The 21018-nt window shown below is 42.0% G+C and overlaps 1 protein-coding gene across 9 annotated transcripts in view; it reads right to left on the bottom strand.

The window, feature by feature from the left end:
• The window catches only part of ECPAS (Ecm29 proteasome adaptor and scaffold), a 66290-nt gene extending 45984 nt beyond the window's left edge, over positions 1-20306 (bottom strand). For 8 of the 9 annotated variants that reach the window (XM_067316147.1, XM_067316148.1, XM_067316152.1 and 5 more), the window contains exons 1-6: positions 20194-20306; positions 11157-11287; positions 6332-6448; positions 3867-3985; positions 2497-2649; positions 118-289 (exon numbers count right to left, since the gene is read on the bottom strand). In XM_067316147.1, coding sequence (XP_067172248.1) covers positions 118-289; positions 2497-2649; positions 3867-3985; positions 6332-6448; positions 11157-11287; positions 20194-20215 — 714 coding nt within the window. In that variant the 5' untranslated portion in view covers positions 20216-20306. Of the gene's footprint in view, positions 1-117; positions 290-2496; positions 2650-3866; positions 3986-6331; positions 6449-11156; positions 11288-20193 lie in introns of those variants that run through there. The other variant, XM_067316150.1, reaches the window with a different exon arrangement.
• Positions 20307-21018: the final 712 nt, after the last annotated feature.

Here is a 21018-nt window from a genome sequence, read left to right as displayed (position 1 = left end):
AAACACCTTGTCAGAATTAGTTACCTATTTTTCTTCTAGCCTTCCCTTTCCCTGTGTGTAGCTGCCTTTGTTATTACCCCCATTTCACTGAGAATCAGCCCCTGTGACTGCAAGTACCTGTTCCAGCTGTTCTGGTGTCCATGGGCTATCTCCAATTACCCTTTTAGCTGCATAAAAGCTCATTCCTGGAGGAGGCTGAGGGATTCCAGGACCTCCCATGCTACTACTGGATGAAGAGCCCTGTGTTGAGGGCACATTTTGTCGAGTCTGAGATTCATTCAATACATACCTAAAAAGGTAGAAAAGGAGCTTCATTAAAGGCTTTACCAATCCACATCACCAGCTGAATTAGATGCTGGTATGGAGGAATCAACACAACCTGTCCAGCTTCAAATATTCTTCTTTAATTAATCCCATGACTCTGACATGAATTTTACTCATCTGGGATTCAACTACCAGTTATCCCAGTATATACTGCAAGAGAAATAAAGATTTCATTATAACTGTTTGAAAACAGGTCTTTGTTTAGAAAGAGAAGGGCTCACTAGCATTTCTGAAAAGAGTTAATTAGGTTATGAACCACAAAGAATTATCTCTGTTATATTAGAAGTCAATACCCAAGCAATACTAGAATTAACAAATTTATATTCAAAGCTCTAGCAACATTTGTATGATTTCTTTCAAAGACTGAAACCTAGCAAGGGAAATAATGAAGCATACACAACAGGGTGAAACACCAGGAAACAATCCTTCATGTCAAAAATAAATATATAAAATAATCATGTCTCGGAAACAGCTCACTGTTTTAGTGCTGAGCAGGGAAGGAAAGCAAAAACCACAGAGATTATGTTCACATACTTGAGTCTTTTTGGAGGTTGGCTAGTCCAGCCACCCTGTGCACATGTATATAAAGAAGCCACTCTCCCTGTGTCTGAGTAAACACGCAAAGGCGCCAAAATCATAGCACAGCAAGAATTATTTTGCTCCAGGACGTCATAATCTGTTCTGCTTTCAGTACATAGCAACAAAAGGAAGTAAGTCAGTCTCAGCACCGAAGATAAATGTTCATCTCAAGTCTCCAAGAGAAATTTTTGAAGTAGTCAAAACTCTGAACAGTTGAACTTGATTTTGAGCTTTAAGCCCTACAGTTAAATTTTCAGGTTGTTCTACCGCATGCAAACTAGTGAGACTAACTCACAAGCAGATAATGACTGAGCACATTCTACCAGGCATAAATTAGCTGTAAACAGCTGCAAACCATTTCACCCCAGGGACCAAGACTCAAAGAGAGAGGCATCCAGAGTCAGAGGCTAGCTGAAGACACTGTCTGAGCACTTTCTGGAAGGAAAATGAAACCAGAAAAAACATTGCCACTCCATCCCCACTATCCTCATGGTCTGAGTATTCAAAATCAGTTGTCATGCTTTGCCAGGGGACAAAAGCACCTAAAGAACTAAAGTCTCACTGAAGAGCCAGAGGACTTCATCTCCTGAAGCTACGGCTACAGCAGTGTTGAGGTGAAACCAACAGCATAAACTTGGGGCAAATTGCAGCCTGTGAGCTGTGAGGAGCAGGCTGTGCATTTTAAACTATAAGCTACAACAGGCTACACACTCAAAGGGTAAGGAAGTGGCTCCCAAAAAATCTGACAGGAACATGGCCTCTGGCAGAGTTACACAGTTTTTAAGAGATAAATCACATGCTCACTATTTTAGAAGTCATTCTTTTGGGTTAATCCACTTGGGTAAGCTAGAGTTAGGTGCTTAAAAGAAATCCTACTGGGATCAAGGAACTGTCAGAAAAAAAAGAAAAAAGTGTTCTACTGTAAAATTTTTTCTAATTTCCTTCAAAGCAAAAATTCCCCAAGCAATATAAAGACACAAAAACCGATGGAAAGTGACTTTTGTGAAAGCACTGACCTTATTAGACACCAGAATATTCCTGACAAGCACTGATCAGTAATTCAAGTTGCTCTGTAAATAATTGTTGCTCTCGGAATCAATGCTCACACCAAAACAAGCCATTACAATTAAAACTTTCTTATTCAAGACCAACCTTGTCACTAAAGGTTCTGTTTTGGAAAGTGAAAATTTTCAGAGATTACACTTGCTTATGACCTTGGAGGACTAAGCCTCAAAACTCAACTACAGGAAGATGGGCACACAGTTTGATTTTCCTCCTATTTTAAAAGTTTGGTTATTTAAAGGATAGCTCGCATGTCTCATAGCTTCCATTTGATGTCAAAGGAAGTCAACTTCAGAGTAGTTAAATAAATACACCTAATTGCACAGAAAAAAGATGTTTTGTTAAGAATGGAATCAACACCTTCCTCTAAAATTAGGATCCTGCTTTTTCCCTATTGAAATATGTAACTGAATTCCTTTGAGCTAGGCAATAACAGCATATTTTAAATGAGATTCCCAGTGCAGCTGCAATATGTTTCACATGCGAAGAACATGTGATTACATAACAAAGCTGCTACTTACTCTCACTTACCCATAAGGCATAAGAAGGACATCCAACATAAAGTCCAAAAGCAGCTGTACAGTCTTTGGTTTTTCAGCAAGATTAAATGGAGAAGCTGCTGCTTTCAGCGGTTCAACAGGATATTTCATGTGAAAAAGGGTTGGTATTAGAAGATGCATTAGGCTGAAAAACAATTATATTTACTGCAACCATTAAAAAAACCAGCTGTTTTTTCATAACATTAAAGAGAAAAATGTTTAAGAACACACCTGGTCCTTAAAACAGCAAAAATTCATAATAAATCTTACAGATTCATAACCCAGTGGTTATGCCACTACTTGCCACCCAACATACTTTACAATGGAAGGCAGAAGATAAATCAGGATTTGCACTTAAACATACAAGTGTGTGCACACATGTGAACACATACACACACAGTCTACAGAGATAAAGTCATTGCCTGTGTCCACACTTCGAATGTTTTATAAGTATGTCACAAACTTAGCGTTACAAAACGTTGTCTAGGACTGCCTCATTCCCAAGACCTTTAAAGTTTTAAATCTGAGTCTGCCTAGAGCAGAAGGTGATCCATGCTGTCTAGATTCACCGAACAGCGCACACCAACAAATATATTATACACCAGTACATCCAGATTTCCTAAAGCTCTCTTCATCCATTTACTTGCTTCTGAGCCAGGGCAAAATCACAGCCCAAGAAAAGACAGGGTTTTTTTCTATTGACATCAAGAATGGGGAAACAAGATTTTACTGAACCTTTCAGTAAGGTCATTTTAAAATACCTTCATACTGTCACAGTGCTGTAAAATGAATGGAGATATGATTTTGACATCCCTTTCCGTTGCCAACATGATGGAAACCAGTCTCAGTACAAATAAGAAGCAGGTCATAATTAATAATGCAGTTTCTAGAAGTGCTTGGTACACAGCATTTTCAAACCTTTGTTCTGCAATGTTTCTTCCTCACCCCCCCCCCCCGCCCCCTCAGTGTCTGAAGTTAATAGAAATTTGGGGTATTTCACAATTTAGAGTGGCCTGTCTGGGGCATTTACAGCTGTTCCTGTTGCTAGACAGAAGATATTTTCTGAAGGTCAGGCCCTAAGCTGGAAACCCAAACCCATAATTTGATGAAGATGTGGGATATAGACAGGCATATACATCATATCACAGGCTTTTTATGATATGGGGAGCCTGCTGCAGTGGTGCTATATATTATTAAAGTATTAGACTATCTCACTTCTTTGTACCAACCAAACTTATGAACTGCTGATCTGAATTGTGCAAACCAAGAACATCCTAAGCAACCAAGCTTTAACCAAGAAGAAAAATCTTGTTTTACTAAAATGATACAAACAGGATTCACTCCATGAATAAGTAGTTATACCTGTCTTGCTGAGGTTGAGGCTTCCCTTCCATTGCAGTGAGGAGAGTTGGAGCCAACTCACATTGCTTCTCCACTGGCAAACGAGGGTATCCCATCTTAACATAAATTATGGTAAAATTCTAAAGGGGTAGAAAAAGAACAGGGTACTGCAACAGCGCAAAAGAAATATATATTCTTTAAACTCTTATGTTGTGTTACCAAACTGGTGTTGGAAACAACTTATGTTTTGGAAGATCCTATTCCTTAATTCTAAGGCTCACGTAAAATGACAGCTTTCAAAGGGGAGGAGGTTCAGCAAGACCTACTCAGAAGGGGCTGGAAAACAATCACAAAAAAACCTCTCTCATTTCTCTTATTCACTATCAATTTCACCAAAAGGAGCCTTACCTGAGCAACAGCTTCAAGTAAAGCAAATCTAATGTTCTCATTTCCTTATTTCTAAAAAATAAAAAAATAGTAGGCACTACTGAATAGGTACAGAAGTTAGCAATACAGGCAAGGGTTCTCTAGAAATGTGTTTTTAAAGTATCATATTTAAAAGCTGCAAATGCACTCCAAACAGAGTCCAGCAACAGAAGCACTGGACAGAAACACTGAATACCTGAATATTTTTAACTGCTACTGTGTTGATCCAAATCCACCTAAGAACTGGAGAGTTATGTGTTCTATGGTCTGGCTGAAATAAGTATGCAAGTTCAATTCCAATCAAAAATTCTATCCTGGAAAAAAAAAACCCTACTAATAAGAGGTTAAAAACTATTAAAGATGAAAAGCTGAAGATAACAAGGATTATCTAGTCTTCAGCTCTACTGATAGTCCCTCTGATTGAAAATATATTTAAAAAAGCATATTAACAAAGACAGAAGATGGTGTTGGTGGTTGTATAAGGTCTTTGGCTTGCCCTGACAAAATGTGAGCCCTAGTTATGATTTGCTGCTCCAAAGTACCACTTTACAATAAAAAAAGTCCAAATTCAGTTTGTCCAAAAAAAGAACAGTTTGGAACTTACTCCATTTTCAAGAAGCAAACCACAAGACTGATCAATATTAACCCTTTCAGCAATTAACCGTTATTTTTCCTCACGTGAGCACACATATTTGAGTCACTCCCATCTAATGCCTGTATCTAAAAGAAACTAACCAACCAACTCCCCCAGTGACACTAGCAGAGACTGTTCGGTGCAAACTGTGCCCTGCAGAGCACAGAGAGGGCAGAGGGTGGACACAGGGATGCAGCCAGGCAGAACGCAGTAAGGAGGAAGAAGTCAGGGGACAGGTAGGTGCAGGCGAACAGCTGACAGCCATAATACACTGTTGCAGTCCAGGATGCTGCAGACCTGAGCTGTGCACCTCGTTTGTTGACAATTATTTGGAGACAAAATAAAAAAAACATGTCACAGCAGGAAAGCTTCAAACCACTGAGACAGATCTAGTGCAGTACTGCAGTGGGAAGCATTATACTTCTTCAGAGATGGCACTTGTTAAAGTTTTATGAAGCCCACTATCTCACAGCACAAAACAACATGCATCACTTAGGTACACTAAGTGAGTGAACTTCAATTTTTGTTATATCCAGGCAAAAGCACATATGTATTTCAAGTCTGTCATCAAACAAGATGGTTCTTTTACAACTCCACAGAACACATGCAGTTTAGAAATCCTTGGTCATTTCCAGAAGGTGAATTCTGGACAATCTCACTTGCTGAAAAGCAATCTGAGATTAGTTCTATAGTACTGCAGTTTAACTGTCCAAACATTTTTCCTTCCAAGAGGTGATATTTTTCATTAAGGTTATATATGACTTGATAGTCAAATGAGAAAGTCAGAAAATTTCCCTCTGATTTTATTGCCTTTTTCACAATGGTGATTTGCAACAGACACACCACAGTTGAAATAAAAATTGCCTTCATCAGTTTCACAAAACACTTTTTTTAAAGCTATTTTCACTTTTTAAACTGTATTGAATGAAACCATCACTCAATTTTCACCCCCTATAAAATAGAAAAATTTTTTCTCTTATTTTCTTGCTCAATAGAAGTCCTGACCCTAGAAACACATAAAAACTTATGTTCCTATGGGTTCAGAGAAATGCAAATGTTTCTAACTTACGACCCTGATCCTGCACGTAGTAGGATAAGGACTGGTTCTCAATAGCTGCTTGCACAATAGGACCTCTACAATAAATAAAGCCTCTACAATACAAGCAATTACAATCCATGCATTCATAAAAGATCAAGAGTGATTATCAGTAATTTGAACAGTCAGTGGTATAGCAGCTTTCTGAAATTAAGTTTCACCCACAACAGACTAAAAAGTTCAGTAAAAAAAAAAAAATCACTTAGAACTTCAACCTTATTACAATAGCACACTTCTAAGGAAAACTGACAGCTTAATACAAGAGCTTTAAAGAATAATCTGCTTGTTAGAAGTAAATCAGCAACTAGCCTTGGAAGAACAGATACTTACAGTGACAAAAGACACTGCAGAAGGATCTTGATATTGAACTAGTAGTGTCTCTACTGGAAGTTGGATTTTTGGACGACTTTTGATGCGCTTGTTCAGATGAACCAGCAGCTCCATAACCTGAGAGGAAGAAAACAAAAAACTTGAAAGAACCACCATCAACTTTATGAATTTGGGCTCAACACATTCCCATTACACTACATGGGCCTATTAAACACAAACGAGGCTGGAGAGTGCCTGATGTACTCTGTCTCTAGAGACAATGGCAGCAATCATTTATCGTATAATCTCAGAGCCACTTTGACATGTCTCAACTGTCAGACACACACATCAAACACCCTCAAATCCATGCCATGACCAATAGCCTCCATCAATAGAGATGCCAGGAAGCACTGATTATCGAGAACAACCAGTTCATTCTACATAACTGCTTGCCAACCCTCAAGGTTGAGACAGGCTTAGGAATTTTGCATCTCTGCTGTCTGCTCTGTCTGTGGCTGCATGATAACTCCAATTCATGACACAGAACAAAAACTAATGAAAAAAACTACCCATAAGAAAGGTCTTAAATAAGTGTATGAAAGCTGATGCTTAGTGCTGAACAAGACAGAAATAAAGTATTTCAGGCCGTAGGAAGGGGCTGACAGGGTCCCCATGACATCCAGCAGAGTCCTGGCAGCGACACTGACGGGGGCCAGGAGCAGCTCTGCAGAGAAGCTGGGCCCCAGCAGCAGTGAGTGGAGCAGGGGCAGTTGCACACCGGGCAGCCCCAAGGGCAGCAGAGTCCTGGGCAGTGCGAGCAGGGGCATGGCCCAGAGCAAGGACAGGGCAGGGACAGTCCCTCTGTTCGGCCCCTCTGCTCAGCCTTGTCACACCTTGGCCGGATGCTGCCATTGGTATGTGACCCCATGCAGGAGAGGTCCACAACTCTGAGGGTGTCCAAGGAGCCCCCCGAGCCACTGGGACCTCCCAAGGTCTCCTCCATGCTATATTATCCTGTGATTCTACAATCCTATGAAGCAGTTTCTTAGCACAACACCAGCAAATCTGTAAGTCCACTGAATGAGATATAACAACCGAATGGAGGAACCTAAGAAACTACAGACAATGGGACAAAACTGTCCTACTACTAAATCTCCATTACCTGCAGCAATGGTACTGAGAAATCACATTGAACGCCTCTATCTAGCTACCAGATACCAACCTGATTCCTAATGTAACTGATATTTTTGCATCCCTGTGCTTGAGAATCTGCTCAGCTCCACTAAAATCAGACAAAGCCAGCCTTAATGAGTCCTAGATGTATGTTGACTCCAAGCAACTCAAGTCACAGAACCAGGGTGTCACCCTGTCTTCTGCTTCCAGTGACTCACCAGCTTGGTTATAGTATGGTGCAAAACCAGCTAAATTACTGTCACTGAAGTTGGCCACGGAAAGCAGATCCATATCAGCTTGGAAACCATCCTTGCATCCACTTCATGACTAGGCATCAACCAAAATAATAATGGCTAGATATAACCCAGACAAACTGCACAGCTGAGCACAAACATGTGATGGAGCCTGGAGGTTAGCTGACTAAGTAAAGCTGAGCTAACAAATTTTACTACAGTTCTTGTAACTACAGTGACACATTCTTATTGTTTCATATGGAAGAAAAATCATCTGTGCAGTCTTTTATTGTAAGGCAAGAAAAGCATACACACACAGCTATAGCAGATTTTGAGGAACCTGTTCACACTATCCAAGGTGGCTATTGAAAAAAGATTTGGTCGGATTTGAGTATGTATGGGGTTTGGCTGATGTCCTGCTTCTCCAATCATTAACATCAAATTAGTACACTAAGCAACTCATCCAGCAGTACTTATTTGACCTGGATCAGGCACATGTCTGCACTTCTGTGGAATTCATCAGAGCATGATTGCTTCTTATGTTTTTATGTCAGCTTCATACAGGTTGCAAGAAGAGGGATGGTATCTGATCTGGCACAAATGCTGTTGCAGTCAGTGCATCAATATTTCTTCAAGCACATCTGAACCAGCAGAGTTTACACTGGACCAGTTCTTTGGGTCACATGGCTGAGATAACTGATTTGGTAAAAGAAATCCTAGTTCTGAATTTACTCAACTGTCAAACGGTGGCCTGAAAGGGATTACCTTTTCAGAGTAAATTGATTAAGACATAGGTGTTGCAAGCTTATCTACACATCTAGACTATATCCTAGACCTGAAAACTTCCATGGACAATGTGTTCAAATTACTGAATAAGGCAATAATATTGCCTTGCAAGTCACAAAATTAAGGGAAGGGATAAGATTAATACAGCAATATGCTGAAGCAGCAATAAGAAAACAGTTTTGTTATTCCCTTTCCACTCTAACAGCACAAGCTTGAGAAAAAAGTCAGTATGGGGATTCAGAGTTAAATTACAGCATAAGCAAGCTGTCTGATATATTAAACAAACTACACTGTACTCCTGAAGTTGGGTGAAGGCAAGTACTGAAACTATACTGGTCTATACTTCAACAGCACATTGGCCATGCAGAGATGTTATTTTTTGCTCATATACCTATGCTATGAACAGCTGCACTGTAGATGCAGTTACAATGGCATAAGTTTTCAAACTGCAATTAACTATGTTGGCACATGAATTTTATTTTATTTTTAACCACTATAATAATTGCAAGAGAGAGAAATGCCATGGCATGTCACTTTACTTATAGGCAGTCCATGGGTGAATAAAGAGTTTGTCCTTCTCCTTCCATTCTACTTCATCTGCTTTATTAGCCTTTGTTTTCTAAGGGTCTGAGTGCTTCTGAAAAAACGTTAAGCTTCTGACATATTTCCATTGTCTTCACATGATCTTGAGGCTGGAGCTGAAAAAATAGGGACATTCTTTGCTGTCCACTGGCCAAAGTTCACAAAGGACTGCTAGATATTTGTGTTTCAAAGTCATTAGCATTTGAAAATACAATACTGTTTATAGATGTTTTTTCCACCAATTTAAGGGGCAAAATAAGAGCAGCAGACTGAAAAGATGAGCTTTGATGCAAGTAACAGAAAAAGGCAATGTGCATGTTGAACATATGTATCTGCAAGATACACACTCACCAGTCAATCTTCACTGATGCTTATCAGAAAAAAACTGTCAGTTTTTCCCTCACTTCTGTTTCACTGATAATTTAAATCATTTCACTGCCTGTGTAAAAAAACTCCAAAAACTAAACAGGCTTTTTGTTCAGTTTTGAATTTATTATGAAAACAGAATACTAAAAGAGTCCCTTCACTGATACATCAAGAGCAGAATTCTGGGTGATTTCCTTGATTACAATGGATTTGACAGACAGTAGAAAGCACAGGAAAGTGTTCTAAGTGCTTATGATACTATCATCATCTTGTAATGATAATCTACAGTTTAAATGTATAGGAGGAGGAAGAGGAAACAAGTTTTATTTCATTTTTCTTTCTAACATAAAAACTACAATTCACCAGGAGATTGACATGTGTTTTTGAGAGGTCTCTAAGAATTTCACTTTCAAAGTGGCATAGTCTTCTCCCTTTCCTGAACCTCACAGCGCTCCAGAGAAACAGGCACCACATTCCAATTTATTAATGAAAAAATACCATATACAAATGCCCTAAGGAATTTAACTAGCTAGTTGGTTGCCTTTCCTTACTGCTTCAAGTGCAGATGATAAGCATGTACTCAGAAGAACCCTCTTTCTGACAAAAAAAAAAAAATCTGTCCTTCAGCACAGTGGAAGGGTTCCACATGTAGGGACCCTTTTTCATGTGACCACTGTTGGGACCATGCTTTGCTGAAGAACTCTTGGAACACCTATGCTCTAGTTACATGAAGGTTCTGAAACCTACTAAAAGCCAATGACAGCACAGTCATTTCCCTATTTCTACAAGATGAAGAGGGGACTAAAGAAAAAGCTTTTTGTGTTCTTTTTCAAGTTTGTCACCAGACAGCTCTTTCTGATGAAGGGTTGCGGGGACAAGAATTCTTCCTCTGTTTTCTGATCCAACTGCTCTAGACCTGGTCAGATCTCTTATAGTGAGCTTCCACTGCCTCATGGGTGTCTTCTGGTTACATCCTCCTGGCAGAGCAATAAACACAAGCAGATGTTCCTCTGCCAAAATCCAAATTGGGTCATATCTCTTCTGCCTTAACACTGCGTTTAGTGATCCTTTCACACAATCGCACAACTGCTATTTCACAGTACTTTTGTAAGACCATTGGCCTGGGAAAAAAAAACAAAAAAACAAACTGCTAGTAAACAGAATTCAGTTCCCTGCTACAGAAGGCAGCTATATCACAGATTTCCTTCAGATATGTATTAAACTCCATCTTCAAAACTGTTTGGTCCTCGCACCTGTTCCTATAACTAGTCAAGTAAATGACACCAATGAGTATATCTTCATGGTCTTTTGCAGGCTGTAGAGCAAGCTTGCTCTACATGTGCTGTGATTCAAGTGGATGCGAAACAGCCCTAACTTGGAAGCCAGACAGTTATAGCTTGATTAGCTCTGTCCCTGTGCCAAAAAGTCTTGGTCTCAGGCTAACCCACAGTGAGCTGGCTTCAAGTTGAAACAAGGGCAGTCTCCACACATTTGCAAAAGACTTTGCTAATATAGACAATGACTCATGTTTTCTTTAAGCGTCGGCAGTTTTAACAGCCCCTTTCTCCCTATCAGGTTCATGACGTTTCTTCAAAGAATACACCTCCTCATGGAGAACATCAAAGAGCAGTAAATCAGGCTACATCTAGGACATTTACTTCTTCCTGATCGCAACAATTTACCACTATGGAAAACCACACCCTTACCTTTTTACGAACTCCTTCCTGTGTGCTGGACAGCTTGAGGAGAACAGGGGGTAGGAATTTGGAAATAATGTTCTGTAACTGCTCATCTGTTTCTGCATGGCCGAGGCGCAAGAACACACGTTCAAGTTGATCTGCAGTTCAAAAAAAAGAGAAACCCATTGAAACTCAAAATTATGGCAACAAGAAAACAACTTTTTCTGAAGATCCCCTAATGGGTCTGTAAGCAACGCTGTATACAATTCTTAAAGTACTTCAGCTCAACAGCACTCAGCACAGATCCATCTACTATTTTTAACACTCACTGAGCAAACTGTTGATGGAAGAAACCAGCCTGATGGCTTCCTGTACTAGACTGCACAATTATGTACAGACCAGTCCTATCAAAGACAGAAGCAATTAAGATTTCCTTGGCATTGCTCCATGCTGTGTTTCAACTAAAAGCCAGAACATCTGCAAAGGGAAAATGAAAGGTTAACATCTCTAGTCATTCTGTGCTGTTTCTGCTCTGACTGCAAAGGTGTAGGTTGTGAGGCTGCTAGTTTTTAATGAAGTGCTTGCTGTGATCTGCATTCAGACCACAACATTCCATATACTCTAATTCATAGTTAGAAGGCAAAAAGATTTGGCCAATTCTTGTTATTCTTCTTGTTACATCTAGGGTTCCAGTCATGCAGCAGGACTCCCTTGTTGCAGATGCTGTGTGAACAGAACAAAAACATTAAGCACATACAATAGGCCCAAGAGCACAGCTAATACCATAGAAAGGAAAGAGTCCAGGCAAAGCACAAGCTATAAACTTGGGGCAAGCAGGACCATGGTAGCTGCATACAAATAAACAGGCTGTGCACCTGAAAGCACAAGAAACAAGTTACAAGAGCTTCAGACTATTGTTCCAAAGTAAATTTGCTACTGATAGAGCAAGACTAAATCACTCCTAAATGCTGGCCATTCACAGGATATCTTGACACAGGTTTACCTGTTTTTCTGACTGGCTTTTTGTTAAGCCACATATATCACCCAGAAAGATTTTTATGAAGCTATACAAATCCCGACTGAATTAATTAATGATTTGTTCCAATTTGTTACCCTTGTTTTTAAAAGACATCATTATCATTAGCAAGAATGAGACAGCAATTGTGAAATACAGGATGTGCTGCTGTAACTTAAAAGACAAAGTTCCTGTTATTGCTCTATGAAACTGCTGGAGTATGGTAATGAATTCATCTATCTTCCTCCCACCAGCAGGTCTTCTCCTCAAACCCAGGAAGGAACTTTAAAAAAAACTGAATGTCAATAAAGAGATAGAAGTTGCAATTTTTACAAGATGAAGAGAAGAAGAACAGAGAAAAAATGCAGGAAGTATTTGTCTTCTAAATAAGCTAGCAAGAGATCATTTCAGGGAAACATATGAGGTCAAAATCTTCTGTCAGCAGCTCAAGTACAAGGACTGTGGACCATCTGTCTTTACACTAAAGAATGGAAGAGTCACTATTTTAGGCACAAAAATGCAACTGCCCTGAGAGGTAAGCCAGAGGCAAAGCAAAACACCACTGGCACAGCAACGCTCCCAATGGCTGGGCTGAGGAGTGCTCTTATACAAAATTGGGAATGCCTCTCTTCTCTGCACTGCAGCAGTGCAAGCCAGATTCACAGAAAGCAAGGAAAGTAAGTGCTTCTGAAGGGAATACAGGTCTTAAGACATCCTACAAGGAGGAAAGCTCTCCCCCAAAGACTGACTGAAAGTGATGTGTTGCAAGCTGAGATCAGAGGGAGACCAAAGAGTACTCTCCTTTGGGAGAGAGGGGGTCACTGGGCAGGCTGTGAAGAACCCCAGAGGCAGAAAAGGAAAAAGCACTAGTTAGGGTTAGTTAGGGCGGAGTTAAACAGAGAACATGCAGGTGAATATGTCACTCAGGGCATACAGTCAGGCCTTCAGTGGACAAAAAGGAGGTTCAAATTCAAACACAGCTCTAGCTACAAAGCCTCCCACTATGTAACTGCAAAAGCCTTTACTGTCCTACTTTTTAATCTGCCCTATCCCTATATTAAGCATCCTCACAGCATCATCCCTCCTCTACTGGCTGCAGTTTAAGCAAAAGCGTATCACTTTCAACATTTTATTTTCTGCTAAACAAATATGGCAGGCACTTGGAAAGATAGAGGACTATGAAATTTTACTGTAAGACAAACTACAAGCCAGAACTCTGCAGCACCTATAATGCAAAATAATTTGCTAGTCAATCTCTTGTTTAAGAAAGATTTCAAGGAACATTTGCGCTGTCAGCTGCTCAGCAACTTTGAGGTATTTATCTTATATCATAAAAAAAAAAATTAAGTCCCAACAATTCCTTTCTCTCTTCACCTGCCTTTTTGTGTCGTATTTCACTTCCCTGAATTATTTCCTCTCTCCAGTACCTCCAGGATGTCTCATGACCATTAGGAGCCTGCTTGGGACACTCTAAGCAGCTGAAATAATCCAAATCATTAATGAAACCATCAACTATTTCCCATCAGACCTGGAACACCAGTAGATTGCTGCAGTTCCATCATCCTCAAACTGATTTGCTGAGGAACTTTCCCAAAAACATGTTCCTTCACCTGGCAACCAATCATACTTGAATGCAGGGAAATACAAGTGAAATTACTTCCAAAGCCATTTATTATAGACTCTGGACAATAGACACCTTCTAAAAGGCACAGAAACCTCTACATCCCTGTCCACAAGAAATGCAAAAACGTACTAAATTGCAAGCATCTACTTCCTTCCCAGCTTCCTCCAGCTTTCTGTTATTACAAGCAGCAACCAGCATTGTCATAACAATAGATTGGGGGGGGGGGGGGAAGCTATTCCCCGTGTTCACTCTGGCTGTGAAATATGCTTAGTACTTCCCAGACTTCTGTCTAGTTAGTTAAGCCCTAATACCACAATCAGGTATCTTTCCCTTAAATGTAAGCATGAGAGGACTTGTCAGCAAATTCAAGGAGACTAGTCACCTGGCTGTAGCAAGAAATTTGGTCAGGAATCTGTTGGATCAACGCCAAGTCACTCGCCCATGCTGCTGATGCAGGCTGTATCCATAGCCGCAGGACAGGAAAACAAAGAAAAGAATGCGACTGTAGAAATATAAACCTTCGCTAGTATAGTACATCAACCAATTTTTATCCCACTAGCAATTAAGACTATCTCTCAAGCTCATACTGTTCATTATTGGAGAGCATAAACCCGAGAAGATTAAAGGACAACACATGCTGGTCCAGGAGAGAGGACAGCAGACCAACACTCAGATATTGAGTCCCACCTCCACATCCATCACAGACCTGGAGGTGGTGTGGGGCAAATGCTTTTCTCTCTGTGTCTTCAGGTCTTCTCGCAAGATTTATCTAGCCTCCCTGTTCAGACCTGCACAAGCAAGTGGGCCACTGTGCATTTGAAACAGGCATCAAACAAGACGAAGGATTTGCTCCCAATCCATCTCACATTCCTACAACACACATTTTACAACTTTTTAAGAATGAAGCCAAAACCTTCTCTATTTAGTTTTACAGTCCCTACCACAACAGGGTTGTAAACTTATTTAGGACCATGAGGTTCTATTATAACAAAAATATTTAAAGTAAGAAGCCTAACTTGCTTTGCTACATACCATAGAAAAGATGACAATCCCATTTTGAATAAGCCTTAGCATCTGAAACTAATACTACAGCAAGCTCATCATAACTTGACAGTAAGTGCATTTAATTTAAAAACAGAAAGTCATTGCACCTCCCAAACTTCGTCTTTGCTAGCCAACGCTGAACTTGAAATTCAGTTCATCAAATGACATACTTTCTATAAATTTTCCTTTCACAAGTTGATTAATGCAATGTTTTGTTAACAAAGATAATTTGTAAAGCTTTTTTGGAAGCTTTTGAAGGAAGAAGTAATAGAGATATGAGAGTCAATAATGTAGAACTTTACCCCCATCTAAAATGCTGGTATTTGAGAGATCTGAGATTTAACAAAGGCTTCTCCTTCCTAAACCTCACACAAAACCCTCATCCCAAACTTAGGACTGTAATATTTCTTTAGTATTGGTTCCCAGCTAGAGCACTCACTGTATTAGTTAGTTATATGTATATATATATGTATATATAGTTATATACATATACATTCATGACATTATCTGCACAGTCAATCTATTGCAGCTTAACTCTGGCAAACATGGGTGCAGTGGGAAGAGCACACTGTCAGAGGCCAAGGATCAACTCTTAATACAATCCAGATAATCAAAAAAACCCCCCAAACTATCATGTTTATTCTATTTACCCTGGTAAGAAAGTCAGAATGAAAGAGAGAAGGGTAGGAAAGGAAGGAGACTTCACTGGAAGCACAAACTGAAAGCCTGTCAGGATCCCAATCATGCAGGGCTCTAAATAAATCACCCCAAGAAAGATCTTGCACTCTGGCACCATCGGAAGCATTAGAAAAGAGCAGGGCCCATGCTGATCACTGTGGGCTTCTAGGTTCACTCCACAGTGGAAACCCCCTTGCTCTGTCAGTCTGTTTTAGAAGGAAGAACCCAAATAAGATTAATTCACTACTATCATTCAGCTCATCACTGAATTCACTATGTTGGGACACTCTTGCGAGTTTCCCTTTATCAAGCATGAAAGCTAGATGCGATTTGTTTAAAGAAATACGATCAATACATCACCTAGAATCTGGTTATGAGGTATGTGCAACCATAGTCCCAGGAAAAGCTTTCCCACTGCATTATAAGGCACGACTGGTTTAACAGAAGTAGTCTTAGAAACATGATAAATACACCACAACTACGGTAATCAACATTTACTAACCATTAAAAAAAAAAAAGCAAGGAATGAACTGCATGACTGTAATAATAAAATTATTTTAAATATCCTTATGGTTAAGTTCATGCATAATTTTGAACAGATATTCACGTATTTTGGTACAATCACAACTCTTTTTCCTTGGTGCTGTGCAGTATTCTTCATGCAACAGAAAGGCAAGTTGACTTGACAGTGTTTTTTCAGAAAATGTGTTTTCAAAAGAATGAATATAAATATGGAGAACTTAAAAACAGACATTATATACAAAGAGACCTTTCATTTCACCATACGTAAAAGAACTAAAATGGCAAGAAAACAAGATGCATCTTTGTATCACTGCTTCCAGCACCAGTGTCCAATTTGTGTCTACAGATAGGGTGTGTTTGGAATTAGAAATCCTCAAGTTACCATGACAATGCAGGTACCTATTTGTGAGAAAATGCATGTGTCACTTCTGGTTCTTTCCAGTCTTTGTTCAAAATTACAAAAATGAATATTGGTTTCAGTACTTAAGACCAGTTGTCTTGCAAAAACAGAAGGAACAACAGATTTCAAAATGTATAGTATGCAAATTTTACAAGAAAGTCACCTTAACAGCAGGGCTTTAACTTGTGCTTTAAAAACTTCCAAATCCTGTGGCATGGGCTACAATGGGTCAGATTTATCCCTAAGTCTCATAACTTCAGAACTGATCCTGCAGTCACTCATGCCAACAGCAAAACTTCAGCCTGCTCATTACATGCCCCTTCTTCTGGCTCTGCCATATGGTAGCTTGCCAAAGGGAACAACAGAGAGCAAGATGCACAAAGAAGAAGTAAATAAATAAATAGCTTAATGTTTTCCATTCTTTAACAAGGGAGTTTCCCTACCTGCTTCCTCCCTCCCCCCTTTTTTTTGATTGAAATCAGGGAAATGAACTATTTCAATGCTTGGCTTTACTCAGGTAGCTAGCTCACTGTTTTTCCACCTTTTTATCAAAAAAAATCTGCTCTCAGTTCAGCTGAGCTCAGTTCCATTTCATGTGTCCAGCTTCTCCTCCCTGCCTTTATGCAAGATAACAAATTAGCTCCCTATGGCATTTAAAGATATTCTATGTAGCATGTCAGCCATTCTGCACTGACCTCTCAGCAATGCTTATTTGTGTAATTGAGTATCATGTATAAAATTCACCATTCTTTTTATGCAAACAGACTCAAGGAACTGTGAGGCTGGGACATGTCATGCTAATTGTATATCATAATTTAACTAATTGACACCAGAGTATCCTAGGAACTCCAAAGAGAGTCTGGGCCCTCAGCAAAACAGAGAGTGGGACAGGAAAATTCAGTGCATGCAGTGGGAATTTATTTTCACTTTCCCTGGAAACTAAACTGTATTTGACAGAAAAATGCAGCAGGACTACTACATTAAAGCATTTCTAGAAGTATGCTTCATAAAAACAAAGAAACCCCACAAAACCCTCCCAAATTACTTTAATTATGCAAACCCAACATTTTCTCCAAAAGGTCCTACACCAAATAAAGAGCACTGGATACAGAGTGTTTCAACTTCACCACCTGGATGACAGAGGAGTTTTAGGGACAGATATTCATTAAAGCGAAAGCTCAAATATAGCTTTCAGTACCTCCGGGTTAGGCAATTGTTTCTGCATTATTCTGGTTGCAGAAGAAAGGATAAAGTTAGGAAATCAAACTGATTCTTATTTATTGGCCCACTACTAAAATAGGAGTTAAATTCTTGTTCAAATGTTATTAGACTCTGGGAGAAACTATATTCAGTATGATCATAGAAGCAGACAGGGAGTCAAAATCTGCTGGTACTATCCCTGGTTCTACTAGTAATTCATTATGTGCCTGTAGGCAAATCACTTAAGGGAGCATTTATGGAAGTGGACTAATCACCAGGTTATTTTACAAGATCTGAGGGGGAAGGTTGGTAGGGGAGAAGTATTTTTCTTTTTTCATCCTATTCTTCCTTCATCCTATTCTCTCATTTTACACAAAAGTTAATATAAAAGTTTGAACAGCATACCGAAATCCAAAATTTTCACAGTATGTCAGATTTAGGATCTCTATTCAAATGGCTGACTATACTCACTGAAGATTACTTTCCATTCATTTGCATCTGAGCTCTTAAAGCTTTAGGGCCAATTTGCTGAACTGGCATTCATTTCTAAGCTGCCATACGTTCATTTTTACACTGCTTTCAAGTAATTTGTCCTCTAAGTGATAAGCATCCTCATAAGAGGTTTAAGCAGAGAGCAAAAAGCTTATCTTTTTGACTGGAGCTACAGATCAAAGTTTCCTATAGCAATGTATACATAAAACAGGGAAAAGTGGTTTTCCAGTTTAAAACTAATAATTATTATTATTGCCATTTTGGGAATACTCATGATCCTAAAGAAGATCAGGTTTCTTTTGAAATATGATGCAATTTGATTATTTAATGTGTATCAAACAAAGGACAGTAGGTCTACAAGGCAGTGGTTCAGTTATGCACTCCTTTACCTGAGCAACTTCTTTTTCCATTAGCTTTAGTTATTACCTAAAACTACAGTACCTTCCACCCATTCACAGAGGCAATACTAGGAAAAAGCTTTCCTCTCCCTTCAAAAAGAAGGAAAAGGATTCTAACCATTTGAATAAAAACTTCTCTGATCTGAAATACAGTTCTTTACAGCTTGTATGGATACTAGTGGACAACTAACCAGAATGACATCATTTAATTATTAACAGGAATCTTAACCTAAGGTCATTCTTCCTTTCAGAGCAGTTTAACACAAATGGCTATACAGCGACAGATACATGGTTGAGAACCGATATTTTGCAAGGTCAGATGTGGGAGCTGGGAAGCTAGATGCCACACAGATAAATGCAGAGGATCTACACACAGGCGCTCTCGCAGTGACCAGTTTCACCAAGTGGAAACATGTCAGCATCGTAAAAGGGACAGACAAATTTCTTGGATCACAGCAGGTGTGAGGCCAGTTGTGGTCATGACGGCACTTTATCCCAGTTGTCAGTGGAATAAATAGCTTCGGATTTGTGTCCTCAGATTTAAGGATCAGTGTAACTTAAAGATCCTTCTTACTCCACCTTGAGATCCTGTTTTTCCGGTGACATAAGAGACATCTCCCCCATTGCAGCATCCCATATTGCACGCAACCGAGCTCCAGGAACATCTGACCCAAGGAGCAGAACAGGAACATTATCCTCGTGGACGTCAGCAGAAAACAAAAGCAGCAAGTTACGCAGCACACAGCAGCGCCTTAGATCTGAAGGCCAATACTTCGGAAATACGCTCAAACTATTTCTTCTGCCCTTCATCCCTGGCGATAACATTAAGCTCATTGCCAAACCTACTATTTCAAAACAGCCAAGGGTCTTTTCGCTCGGCTGGCTCGTGCATTATCTTACTGTTTATTCCTCAAGGGCAGGAGAAGCAGGAAAAGAAAAACAGGTCTTCAAGATTTCGCACACTTCTCCAGCGGCCCGCCTACCGCTCACCGCACCGGGCCGCGGAGCGGCTCTGCGGGCGAACCCCAACCCCAACCGGGCTCCCCCAGCCCGCTGGGCACCCGCCGACGAGGCGCCCCGCAGGGCGGCGCAGGCCGCGGGGCGGCAAGGGGAGCCGGGACTACAGCTCCCAGCCTGCCGCCGAGCGACCCGCCGGCCGCGCTTTCCGTCCCCAACACGACGGCGCACGGCGGCGGCCTGCCCCGGCCCCGGCCCCGGCCCCGGCCCCGGCCCCTGCCTCGCCTCCCCGCCCCGGCCCCGCCAACGGCCGCGCCGCCACTCACTGAGCTCGTCCTGGGCGGCCGCAGCCATGTTGCCGGCCGGGCGGGCAGGGAGGAGGCGGCGGGGGGAGACGGCGCCGCGGGCAGCCCCGCGCCCCCCTCTGCGCTGCGCGGCCGGCGGCGGGCAGCTGCGGAGAGGCCGCGGGCCGCGGGCCGCGCTCCCTCCTCCTCCTCCTCCTCCTGCTGCGGCGGCGGCTGCTGCTGCTCCCTGCGGCTCCCCGGCGCCAGCCACCATGGGAGACCGCGCGCAGGGCGGGCGGCCGGGCGCTCGCTCGCTCGCTCGCTCGCCCGCCCGCCCTTCCTCTCTCTCTGCCGCCGCCGCCGTTTTATATTTAGAAAGAGCCGAGGCAGGGCGCCGCCGCCCTCGGCCCCAGGGCCCGCGCAGGGGAGTGCCGCGGCGGGAGCACTGACCCGAGTCCATGCTGACCTCCATGGCGGCGCGGGCGCTCGTCTGCCGCTCTCGCAGAAGGGGCGGCGGAGGAGAATGGGCCAGCGAGCCGAGCGGGCTGCGGCGCTGCCGGGCCCTGCCGTGCCCGGCCCTGCCCGGCCCAGCTCTGCTCTGCTCTGCCTGCGGCGGCTCCTCCTCGCCGCCCGGGCGCCGCGCGGCCCGCAGGGGGTGCTGCGCCGCGAGCCGGCAGCCCGCGCAGCCCTGCCCACCGCCGCGCTCCGGCCCCCGCGCGCGGCCCCGCCCGCACGGTGGCACGGCGCGGCCTGCAGCGTGCCACAGCCCTGCGGCGTGGCGCAGCCCTGCCGGGAGCAGAGCACGGCTCTGCCCGCTGCGTGGCTCAGCCCTGCGAGGTGCGGGGCTGTGGCTCTTCTCTGGACAGGCTCAGGCTTCGGGCCTAACACACAGCTCGTGTTGAGGCCTGGTCTACGCTGAGAGCAGCACCGTAAAGCAAGAGCAGCACTATAGCAACATATGCCAGATACTCCAGAGCAGAAAAGAGTGTCTTCTGTCCTTGCAGTTTTGCAAAAGTAACTGGTTTATAGTTTCTGATGAGACTGGAACTCTTCAGAATAAGTAAATTCTTGCCCACAGCTGAAACAACCAATAGAGATGGTTAGACCAAACTTCCGAGCTGGAAGGTACAAATACCCCAAACAGCCTTTGAAGGGAATCCATCAGCAGCTGGACTGCTGAGGCTCTCTTGCTTCCCAGTGTAATTCAGCGGGTGCTCGCATCATGACGGAGGAGGAGGGATGAGGGCTCACCATCAGCTAGGTTAGCATTTTGCT

The sequence above is a fragment of the Apteryx mantelli genome, chromosome Z (assembly GCF_036417845.1).
Source record: "Apteryx mantelli isolate bAptMan1 chromosome Z, bAptMan1.hap1, whole genome shotgun sequence".
In the NCBI taxonomy this organism is placed as follows: Eukaryota; Metazoa; Chordata; class Aves; order Apterygiformes; family Apterygidae; genus Apteryx; species Apteryx mantelli.
Note: the sequence above shows the minus strand (reverse complement) of the source record. Positions and strands in the feature narration are given on the sequence as shown.